This window comes from Myotis lucifugus, unplaced genomic scaffold (genome assembly GCF_000147115.1).
Source record: "Myotis lucifugus unplaced genomic scaffold, Myoluc2.0 scaffold_141, whole genome shotgun sequence".
Taxonomy (NCBI): domain Eukaryota; kingdom Metazoa; phylum Chordata; class Mammalia; order Chiroptera; family Vespertilionidae; genus Myotis; species Myotis lucifugus.
In genome coordinates, this window is record NW_005871189.1 from 2,164,368 (window position 1) to 2,177,033 (window position 12,666).

Here is a 12,666-nt window from a genome sequence, read left to right on the forward strand (position 1 = left end):
TAAACTACCTTGTTAAACTTCCTTACAATTACAATAATATATCAAAAGTTTCCTTTGGTTTCTAACATATATAATCATGTCATTGGCATATAACCACGATGTGTTTATTCTTTCTCAAATGTGTGTGTGCACATGCGTGTGCCTGTATTTCTTCTTTTTGTCTAAGTATGTTGTTAGGATCTCTAGTAAATGTTGAAAACAAAGCAATGTTGTACATCTTTATCTCATTCTCTTTTTTCTTTTTTTTTTCTTTTTCTTTTTTTGTTAATCCTCACCCAAGGATATTTTTCCATCAATTTTTAGAGAAGAAGGGAGGAGGAGAGACAGAGAAAGAGAAATATCGATGTAATCAATTGATTGCCTCCTGCACCCGCCCTGACCAGGGCCAGGGCAGGGGATTGAGCCTGCAAGCAAGGTACATGCCCTTGACCAGAATTGAACCCAGGACCTTTCAGTCCACTGGCTGACGCTCTATCCACTGATCCAAACCAGCTAGGGCTTATCTCATTCTTTATCTTAAAGGGAAGAATGTTAACATTTCATCATTAAGTATGATGTCTGCTGTGTGGGTTTTTTTTTTTCTTGATAGGTCCTCTTTAAAAATGCTTATTATTATATTAGCATGTAAAGAGTGTTATCAGTCCTGACTGGTTTTGCTCAGTGGATAGAGCACTGGCCAGCCAACTGAAGGGTCCCAGGTTCAATTCCAGTTAAGCTGCAGGTTCCCCACCACCAGTTGGGGTGTGTATCTCTCTCACATCAATGTCTCTCTATCTCTATCTCTCCCCCTCCCTTCCACTCTCTCTAAAAATCAATGGAAAAGTATCCTCGTGTGAGGATTAACAACAACAACAAAAAAAGAGTCTTATCATAATTAAAGTTAATTTTTGTCAAAAACTTTCTTAGATCTTCTGACATGTATCCTTTAATTTGTTAATGTGACAAGTTATTTTCCTATTGTTTGTTTTTATGCTAAATAATTCTTGCATTTGGGGGCATAAAAACTTTATCAAAATGCGAAGTTATTTTATTTTACTAATACTTTAAAATATTTGCATCTATCTCATGAATAGGATTAGACTGTGATTTTCTGTTTCACACTTTATCTCAGGTTTCGTATCAATGACTTAAATAGTAAGAGTATTTATTTTCTCATTTTATAAGAAGTTCAAAAACAAAGAGTTTTGGGTTGATTAAATTAAAAGACTCAAAAGGGCATTCAAGGTCCCTGAGGATGAACTCACACACTCAGAATACTCTGAGCCAAGCCTCACAGCGATCTCTTCTTCCCCAGCCTCCTCAGGGCTCCCTTCACCTCTGCGTTCCTCAGGCTGTAGATCAGGGGATTCAGCAAAGGGTTGAAAAGGCTGTAAAACAACAATAGAATCTTCCTTTGTTCTTGAGAGTGGCTGGATTTGGGGGCCAGGTACATGATGATGGCACTGCCAAAGAAGAGCCCGACCACGCAGAGGTGGGAGGAGCAGGTGGAAAAGGCCTTTCGGCGGCCCTCCCCAGACTGGATCCTCAGGATGGCAACGAGGATGCGTGTGTAGGACACCAGCACCAAGCTGAGGGGCCCCACTAAGACTAACACGGAGCCCACAAACAGGACAATCTGGTTGAGCCTAGTGTCAGCACAGGCCAATTTGAATACTGACATGATTTGACAGAAAAAGTGGTTGATTTTTTGTGGCCCACAAAAGGGCAGCCTCAGAATGAGAGTAATGTGGATTAGAGCCAAGAGGAAGCTGAATATCCAGGAAGCGGCAGCCAGGACTGTGCACGCTCTCCAGCTCATGATGACAGAGTAATGGAGGGGGTGGCAGATGGCCACGTAGCGATCATAGGACATCACCACCAGACTCATACACTCTGTGACAGCAAATGCCAAGTACAGGAAGGTCTGAAGAATGCATGGAGCAAAGGAGATGGTTTTCTTCTGCGTCACAAGATTTGCCAGCATCTTGGGAACAGTGCTTGAGGCATAGGACATGTCAACGATGGCCAGGTTTGAGAGGAAGAAGTACATGGGGGTGTGCAGTCTGGAGTCTAGGCAGATGAGCCCCAGGATCACCCCGTTTCCCATCAGGGTGAGGCTGTAGAAGAGCAAAAAGAACCCAAAGAGGAAAATTTCAAGTTCTGGGTCAACCTGGAAGCCCAGCAGGATAACTTCTGTGATCCATGTCTGGTTGCTCCCCATGTTCTTCTGACAGGAAAATACAACGCTGCACTTAGGACAGAAACTTCAGAGCTGAGAAGTAGAAAAGGAAGAACATGATATGCTCATACAGAGAGAATTTATGCCAGAAGCCACAAATCAGTAATTCATGGATTCAATCCAGCCCACAGTCCTGTAATGCTGATCTGCAAATGTGGCATTTGGAGATATTTAAAAACTTTAGATATTGACCAATATTAAAATTTGGAGATTTCACATAAAAATTGGGGTCTTGGGCTTCCTTTAAAAAATAAAAGCTTTGATACTCCTTGGAAAGTATTGTAAGCAATAATCACCTGAATATAATGAAGAGACAGAGACAGGTCACTTACCACTAATCTCTGTTTTCTCCCAGAAATTGAAGCTTAGTGGCACTTAATTTTATCATTGCACTTACACTATTGGTTGTATATTTAGTTTTAAGTAAAGAGCTATGCTCAAGATGAGTTCTTTAGTTCTCCTCTACTTGAAACACATGAGTATGACAGGTCAAAATATAAACTGCAAACCCGAATAGACAGCCAGAATTTAAAATGAGACAATTCTTCCACATACCAGAAATAAATCAGAAATATGATGACATGCTCCCAGGATGAAAGCAGAGAGTCATACCTGGAACTCAGCTTGGATGGAGGCGGCGTACCAATATGGTTCCTTGAAACTAAGCACTTGGGCTGGGGCCATAGAAGGAGGAATAGAACAGCTATAGGGCTGCTGGGTAAAATGACTATAAAGAAGTCAGTATGTTTGCTGCTCTCTCATTAAATCACCAGAGCCTGAGACACTGTCATAGGACCTGATTCTACACTAGGGGGCGCGGAGCCAAGTGAGGAACAACAAAAACTCAAAATCACAAGACAGGGAAAGAGAAAAGGTTGAAAAAGCAAATTAAAATCAAGTAAAAGAAAATTTGAAAACACACAAATTTCATGTTAAAGAGGAAAAACAAAGTAAACAATTAGAAATTTGAATTTATTCAAGATGCAATTAAATGCATAAAATATAGGATGTTTCAATAAATTTTAAAAGGCATATTTACTAAAATGCTTATTACATTAAGAAAAATAAACAATGTAGCCATGAAAACACAATCTATAATAATAAAAGCATAATATGCTAATTAGACTGGACAGCTGAACGACCTTCCAGACAACCTTCTGGACAACCTTCCAGATGAAGCCAGGGCTGTGAGGGCCAAGGCAAGCCGCCGCGGCTGCAAGGACCAAACCCCTTGCATGAATTTTGTGCATCAGGCCTCTAGTCAGTGTATAAAAACAGATTAACTACAAACCATGGAAATGAGAATATAGCCACAAATTTTTTTTAGAAAATCAATAAAGGGAATAATTTCTAGATCTAACATTAAAGAGGGAGGTAATATACTGGAAAGTCACATTTAAGCCCACCCAGATTTTAATACAGACAGACAAAGGAATACACTTTTGAAAGTGTAGTTTAGAGACACAAATAATAGACTGAGAGGCTAAACTTAGATATTATAAAGTTTCTAAAGCAAAAGAATAAAGAAAATAGTAAAGAAACATTATTTGAAGATATTTATCCAAAAATATTCCAAAATTAAAAATAGACATAAATTCTTAACTTGCAAAAAAAAATTCCACTTAATGAGTGCAATAAAAATGATAAAAGTACCCTCAAGCAAAATGAAGAATTTTTCATAACTAAAGAGGACATACATTTTTAAATAAAAATATATACTAGGAGAATAAAATCTATAATAATAAAAGTATAATATGCTAATTAGACCAGACATCCTTCCTGACGAAGCCGGGGCTGAGAGGGAAGCGGTGACGGCAGCCAGGGGAAGGAAGGCCTACTCTTGCACAAATTTCATGCATTGGGCCTCTGGTAGGATAAAAAAAAAAATTCTCAATGAATGTAAATTCTTTTATATGTTTTTTATTGAATTTTTTGGGGTGTCATTGGTTAATAAAATTATATAGGTTTCAGGTGTACAATTCTATATACATTATCTGTATATTGTATTGTGTGTTCACCACCTCAAGTCCCCTCCATCACCATTTATCCTCCCTATCTCTTTGACTATTGTCTTTCTTCCATTCTCTAAATTTCACTGTGTCTACACTTTATGGAATACCTATTCAAACAATGATGCAGTCAGTCAACCTATCTTATGTCTCTTAATTAATTACCCTTTCAGATATTTTTCTCTTTTGCTGTCTTCACATCGTTCTAGACATTTCATAACTATATTCTAATTGTACAGTTATTCTATGACTGACACCAGGTTGAAATTTATCCTATCTGCTTCGTTATTTTTTTAAAATTTAATGACTTTATTTTTGCTTCCCAAGATTTTTAAGTGGATTCTTTTTACATCCATTGTTTTGTTTGCTCCATTATATTCCTTTATTATTTCATGAGGTTTATGATATTTAATAGGAGCTATAATTTCATTTGACTCTTAAACAGTCTTTGTTCAACTATTTTATATAATTTACTTTTTCCAGGATTAAGAGGAAATAGTAGCCCGGCCTGCATGGCTCAGTGGTTGAGCACCAACCTATGAACCAAGAGGTCACGGTTCGATTCCTGGTCAGGTCACCTACCCAGGGTTTCAAGCTTGATCCCCAGTGTGGGGCGTGCAGGAGGGAGCCAATCAATAATTCTCTCTCTCCCTCTTCCTTCCTCTCTGAAATCAATGAAAATATGACTTTTAAAAAATTTTGCAAAAAAAAGAGGAAATAGTAAAAGTTATCAAAGATAAAATACAATTATATTTACAGGAACAACAATTCAACTGAAAGTGACTTCTCAACAGCAGGACACAGTCTGAAGACAATAAGCTACTATCTAATGTGCTAAGAGGAGTAAAATGCTGTTCTAAATTTTTATGTTGTCGAGAATAATCCTGAATGAACTAGGGCAAAGTACAGCATTATTAAATATGCAAATAAGAAGGTACTGAGGACCTAAAGATCCTCAGTGTACTAATAAAGTATATTCTTCAATAAGAATAAAAATGAACCCACAGGTAAGTCAATATATGAAAACAATATAGAAACATAGTTTGAAAATTATTTGGCAAATTTTATACATATAGGCTATAAAATAATTACTATGGTATTTTAAAAGGATAAAATTAAGCCTTTTGAAAATAATAAGTAAATAGAGGGAGGGATGTTTGAGCAGTAAAAAGTGTAAGATTCTCTTTTTAAGTATTTTTTAATATGTTTTTATTATTTTAGAGAGACAGAAAGGAAGAGGGAGAGAGAGAAACATCGATTCATTGCTTACCACATGCACACCAACCAGGAATCAAACCTGCAAACCTCAGCATGTGCTCTGACCACGAATCAATCTCTCTCTCTCTCTCTCTCTCTCTCTCTCTCTCACACACACACACACACACACACTTTAAAGGTGAAATTTAAAAAAAAAAAACATGTGAGTGACAATGGTAGCCACATAATTCCATTCTAGGATCTGACACAGGGTCTCCCTGGGATCAGGCCAACCATCCCTGGGCAGTAAGCCTGGAATACTGAATCAGGAAAAGCTAATCTGACTCCTCTACCAGCTTCACTGAAACAAGACAAATTCAATGGAATTTTTACCACATCCCTATAGGATTGCTTCCTGCCATGCATTAACTCCTCCATAATGGGCAGCAAAGAAAAGAAGCCCCCGTGTTCTCCCTGTCCTGGCTGGAGGATATTTCTAGGAGGTGGGAGAAAATGGTTCTTAGCATAGGAAGAAAAGGAAGAGAAAACTGTGTAACACCTCTGGCTTCACCTTCAATTGCAAAAGGGGGCAACAGTATTCGGTGGCTTTTGTGCCCCTCTCAGGCTGATACCATGACACAGGGGCTTCTAGTGGAAGCGACCCCCCTCCCCCTATAAATGTGACCAGAGAGGGGTTCTGACTAAGAGGAGTGAGAAGCCTGTTGACAGCCTGGGTGTCAAATGTTACTCTGAGCCCCCAGCACAGTGCAAGGAAAGGGTCTTCGGAAAGGTGGCTCATCTTCTTCCTAAACCTGAGGATTTCTGCCAGCCTTATGTCCTGCTCTTCTGTAAATCATTAAGCAGCTCACATACAATGATTTGTACAAAGGAGGATACTCCTTATGGTATTTCCCTCGAATTGGGTTTGAGAGTGCAGGAAAACTCACAGAGGAAAGGCTGGAGCTGAAGCGCCTACTGCCTGAAGCCGGTCCAGTGGCTGACGAATCCCAGACTCCCTTTCTGTCCTGACCATGAGAACAGGAGGCAAGGCTGCATCACCTAAAGCCAACCCATTCCCCACACATATACCTGTGGAGTCCAGGGAACAAATTACAAAGCTTCCCACCACTCCAGGTCTTCCCAGAGTAGGACAAACCTGCCCCTCTGCTCTTGACTTACAGCTCTTGACTTACAGACTTATAGCTCTGTTATCTGAGTGTGAATGAGTGTGTATGTGAATGAGTGTGAATGACTGTGTGTGTGTGTGTGTGTGTGTGTGTGTGTGTGTGTGTGTGGTGTTTATGCAGAAAACCGAGAAATCAGGAAAAATGGCAGGTTACCCGACTCAGAAGGATCTTGTCATGAAAATTTAACAGGCTTAAGTAGTATCTTATAGGTTATACCACAGTACAATCACCGCGTATTTGGACTTCTGAGTAGTTGATCTTGAGGCTGTGCCTGCCTCCATACCCCTTTGAGAATGGTTTAAAAGTTTCATGATGTGATGTGTGTGGCCCCCATGGAGCTTGTTAAGGCAAGCACCTCAAAGGACTGTGTCCTCCCTAGGCAATAAACAGTCTTTGTCTGCTGAAAAGTGTTATTGTGATATAAATTCTCAAAATTTTCCATTGCAAATATTTATTTTTACTTGGAAACTCATAGAGATTGAAGCTTATTCTCTTATAATTGGGGCCTTTTAAGTGTTTCAAGGACACCGAGTTTGCTGTATTGAGATCTAAAGTCAGTGGGCACTGCTATTTCACATTGATGTGCAGTAGTAAACATTTACCTGGAATACTGCATTTTGGGAAGAGGCCTGTCATGAGATATTAATTTATGTGCTATCAGCATATAAAATGTTTTAAAATCTTTGGGGCTGCAGAGGTCCTGTTTAAAGTGTTTGTTCAGGAGAAATGCACAAAACCTTAATAATCTTTATCTAAGTATAACATAGAAGTCAACAGCAGAAGTCCCAGATATAACACAAGTAATGGAAGTTACAAAAAAGGGCTTCAAATAAGTATGATTTATGTCAAGAAAGGGAAACAGATATAAAGAATGAAAAAATGTAATATTTCAGTGAAGTATTACAAAACATCAAATTATTCATTCTGAAATAGCAAGATATAATATCTTATATTAAGAAAAGATCAGATAAATATAACAGATGGCCCCCAACAGAGAGCAAGACCAATGAACTTGCTTGAAGATTAATAGAAAACTATCAAAAAAAAGGCATAAAATGAAACATGGAGTTGAGTCAGAACAATATCTTGGAAAGTGCTAAAAAATATTCTAACATATACTCAAGAAGAAAAACAAAATGGGGACAAAGCAAATTTTGACAAAATTATTTCTGAAAATTTCCCAATTATGATGAAGGATACACTCCCATAAAGAGAAATCTCAGCAAATCGCAAGTAGGATAAGTTGGTATAAAATAATACTTGATCATACTATAGTGACATTTCTGAAAACCAAAGATAAATATTTTTAAAACTCAGAGAAAAAAATTTATTACCCATTACCAACAAGAGTCATTCCTTTAGCTGGAAAAAGATACATCCTTTAGTATCTTGCAGTGTAGGCCTGCTGGCAAGGAAGATTCAGGTTTGGTTTGGTTGGTTTGTTTGCTTACTTGTTTTATTTTTTATTTTTGTTTCTGTCTGGGAACATGTACATTTCATCTTAATTTTGGAAGCATATTTTTCTGTATATAAAATTCTTGATTGAGTTATTTTTTCAACACTTTACAGATATTACTCATTATCCTCTGACCTCCATAATTCCAACTGAGAAGTCGTCATTTTTATTATTACTATACTAGAGGCCCGGTGCACGAAATTCATGCACTGGAGGTGGGGGAAGGGGAGGTCCCCTCAGCCTCACCGTCCAGGATCCCCCGATCCTTACCACCCACCTGCAGTGGAGGCAGGAGAGGATCCCGCCACCACCACTGTGCTCACCAGGAATGATCCCCGGCTTCTGGCTGAGCGGTGCTCCCCCTGTGGGAGAACACTGACCACTAGGGGGCAGCTCCTGCATTGAGTGTCTGCCCCCTGGTGGTAAGTGTGCATCATAGCAACCAGTTGTTCAGTCAATTTGCATATTAAGGTTTTATTATATAGGATTTCTTATGGTACTGGAGGGAGGACCCAGGTTCACGAAGGCATCTTTATTCTATCCCCTTCCTTACATATGGGAAGGCCTTGTCTCATGTGCCCTTTTCAGTCATTTCAACCTGGGATCTTAGAGACTGAAATGACTTTAAGCCAGGTACTGGCTTCCGATCTCACCATGCAGTTACTGATGCTGCCTCATTTTTGTTTTGTCCTTTGAGAGTTTCATTTACTCTCTTGCAAACCTAGTTAGCATTTAAAAATTATGGTTTTTAGAATATTTTATCCAGTATTTTTAGGTGCTTTGTCATAACATGGTTTTCAGGATAGCTTCTCTGCTGTATTGCCTATTGTTTCTATTCTAAAAATCCTAAAAACTAACCTGTCTAGAGAGGGAGTCAAATAATTGCTATTTCCCTTTGCAAATAGTACTTGATGCCCATAGAGCAACAATGTCCATAAAGATTTTTTCTTGTCTCTACATACTCAGATCTAGAAACCTCAATTTAATTATTGCATAGATTTTCTACTTTTCAAACTATAATCTTCAAAAATTGTATATTTCTGTATTATATATGTATGTTTATTGTATAGAAAATTCATCACAGATGAATTTGAAAATTCAGATAAGCAAATAGAAGAAAAATATTTTCATAATTATCACTGTAAGTTTTCTCCCAACAAATGGATGACATATGGCATTAGTAATCTTCCTTTTTTCACTTAATATAAATTGTCAATAAATATACAACAAAAAATAAAGACAACAAAACCTGACTTTTAATATTCTTTAATATGCACATTCCATATAAATATGAATTTTACCTATCTCCTAATATTGGAACTCTAAGGTGTTTTCCGTCTTTACAAACAAACTAACCTACCTAGAGAGGGAGTCAAATACTTGCTACTACAAACAAACACTACAGTGAGGAATCTTTCATAGTTATTTCCTTAGATAAATTATTTACATTGAAATTACTGGATCAAAACTAACTTGTGGTGCTGATCTCCTTGCTATTATGTACCAGATTGCCCTGTGCAAGATAGGAGGCTCCAGGCCCTCATCAGCACTGCATGGTATTACCCATTTTCTCAAAGCTTTGCCACAAAAAGGTAATAAAATTGAAAACATCAATATTAATTGCAGATAATTGTGTCTTTTTTTTACTTTAATCCTTATTTCTAATGATATTTGTCCTGATAATTTGAGAAGCCATTTTTAAAGTGTTCTGCAAATGCTTTAAAAAAAAAAACTTAAATTTTATGTTCTAATCAGTTTGGTCTTTTTTTTTTTTCTTTAAACTCTTAAAATACTTTGGGGAAAAAACTTAGTTGTTAAAAAACTTCATGTAGAGGAGACATCCAGTTAAAAACTGGAGGTTTAATAAGGAATATTGAAATGTTAATTGAACTAGCAGTTTTCTTTCTAAGAAAGTTTGTTCTCTTTTCTTATTTACCATTGTGAATACATTATCATGTGGTCTTACAGAGAGAGCTTATTTGCTGCTAGAGATGATGCTGACTGTCTCTGTTTTTTAAGGCATATCTATTCATATTAACATGGAAGAATATTCACAGAGCCCTATTAAGTGGAAAACTTAAGATGCATAACTGTATGCCCACTATAGTAGCCAATCTTTCAGATGACCCCCCCCCATTCACACCTTTGTGTGATCCCCTCCTCTTGACTTTCTCTGTGTTTTTGCAACTGATTTGAAAAATGAACATAATTTCCTCTAAAAAATTCTAAAGTTGATAAATTAATTAATATAACTTATAATGAGTCATTTTAATGTCTCAATTAAATAGCCAAGTACATTTTATTAAACAAAAAACTGACCAACTTGAGGCAAACTTCTTCAATCATTCCAAATTCTGCTCTTGACAGCTAAAATATAATTTTTGAGCCCATACCAATATAGAAATCATACAATTCAGGCTTTGTGTAAAAGTCTTCTAAATTAATCATGTTTCATTAATAAATCAAGATCTGTTTCTCTGGGACTTAACCCTTATAGTTCTCACATCCTCAGACCTCTCAACCTCCGTTCTCTGGGACCCTCACCCAATTATCCCAACTCAGCCACCGCTGTGACCAGCTCTGGGCTCTGACCTGTTCGGCTTCACCTGGAATAACCTGAGAGCACCTCACTTCATGTCACTTCCCATGCCTTTTGCTTCCTGATCCAAGGCTTTCCTTCTGCCCTGGGGAAAGTCACCCTGGATTACTTAGTGGCCATGATGTACATGCAACTTGTACTGTGACATAAATAACACCCCATGGAGTGAAACATTCCTTTTTCCAATGGGAGGTCAGAGTGAGCCATTACCTTCTTCACTTTATCTCTTCCTGATGTAACTGTCTTAAGACACATGCTGCTAGCTCGACTGGCGTGGCTCAGTGGTTGAGCGTTGACCCATGAACCAGGAGGTCACAGTTTGATTCCCAGTCCGGGTACATGCCTGGGTTGCAGGCTCGATCCCCAGTGTGGGGCATGCAGGAGGCAGCCAATCAATGATTCTTTACCATCATTGATATTTCTCTCTCTCCCTCTTCCTTCCTCTCTGAAATCAATATATATATATATATATATTTTAAGTTACAGTGACAGCCCTGACTGGTGTGGCTTAGTGGATAAAGGTCGGCCTGCAGACTGAAGGGTCCCGGGTTGGATTCCGGTCAGGAGCAAATGCCCGGATTGCAGGCTCGATCTCCCGTGGGGGGCATTCAGGAGGCAGCCTATCCATGATTTTATCTCATCATTGATGTTTCTATCTCTCTCTCCCTCTCCCTTTCCCTTCCTCTCTGAAATCAATAAAAAAATATTAAAAAATAAAAAGTTACAGTGACAGAAGTGAGCCAAGGCAGGCTGCTTTAAAAAAAAAAAAAAAAAGATGCATGCTACTGAAGGCCTCATCAGATCATCCCATGAGGTGGAACAGTTAGTTGTTTCTAACACCACACAGTGACCAGCATCAGTAAGTCACCCTGGAACTTGCTTTCCCTACGCTCTTGTCTCACTCCTCTTTTTCCTCATTTATAATTAAATGTTGGTACATAAGCTTTTACATCAGGTTTTAATGGAAGAACCCAGGCTACCGAAACTACTGAAGAACTCAGCCTAAGATGTAAGGGCATTCATTATCTGCCATTCTGGAAAAGTAAAAATTCTGTCAATTAACATATTTTTTATGTTATATGTATTATATACTATACTCTTACAATAAAATAAGCAAAAGAAGAATGTTATTAAGAAAATCATGAAGAAAACACTTTACAGTATTTATTGGAAAAATCTGCATAACAGTGGACCCCTGTTGCTCAAGGGTCAACTGTATTTGGCTCACCATTGTCTTACCATCATCATCTCAGCATGAGGAACATTGTAAGTGATGAGTAAATGGTAGCAATAATGATATCGGCAGCTATCAGACGTTCAAGCCAAAGCAGATCCAAGTCTAGGGCATTCATAACCCAGAACTTTCCTGAGAACATGCCCAACAGAAATGATTGCATCTGTTCCCCAAAACCTGTGTGCTGTTCCCCAAAACCTGTGTGCAGTAACATTCATGGACTATTTATTATAGCCAAAATTGTAGAGAACCAGAAATGAGATAGATAAATTGTGATAGGTTTATACGATGTAATGCTATGAAACAATTAAAATTAATCAATAGAGCCACATGTAACAACCTGAATGAATCTTACATAGCAAGGAGTGAAAAAAAGGAAAATAAAAAAGAATGCACATTTTGTGTGTGTAACATACATATATATATATATTATATACACTATATATAAAATGTTTGCAATTTTGAATTGCATTTATCCATGTACTTTTAAATACTATTTCTTCAGAGAATTGATAGTGCAAATGAAAGATTCTTTGAGTCATTTACTTCATAAATTACTTGAAATATTGGCCATTTGTATAACATAAAATAGTCCTGCTTTTGTCTAGTATAGTAGAAAATCTCATTTTACATTGTCTCATTTATGTCACAGTCCTTGTTCTTTAAAAATGAGGAATGTATGTAGAAGATAATATGAACAATTATCATTTATTGAGCTCTTATTCTAACTCATGGATTCTGCTAAGGATTTTGCAGAGTATTTCCT

The 12,666-nt window shown here is 37.7% G+C and overlaps 1 protein-coding gene across 1 annotated transcript; it reads right to left on the bottom strand.

Annotated features, from left to right (window-relative positions):
* Positions 1 to 1,270: 1,270 nt before the first annotated feature.
* Positions 1,271 to 2,200, bottom strand: LOC102429212 (olfactory receptor 2A12). Its single transcript, XM_006094740.1, has one exon. It carries the CDS (start codon positions 2,198 to 2,200, stop codon positions 1,271 to 1,273), a length of 930 nt encoding a protein of 309 aa, XP_006094802.1.
* Positions 2,201 to 12,666: the final 10,466 nt, after the last annotated feature.

Excerpts from the sequence above, each read along its gene's own strand:
- LOC102429212 (XM_006094740.1), bottom strand. The coding sequence starts at position 2,200 with ATGGGGAGCAACCAGACATGGATCACAGAAGTTATCCTGCTGGGCTTC.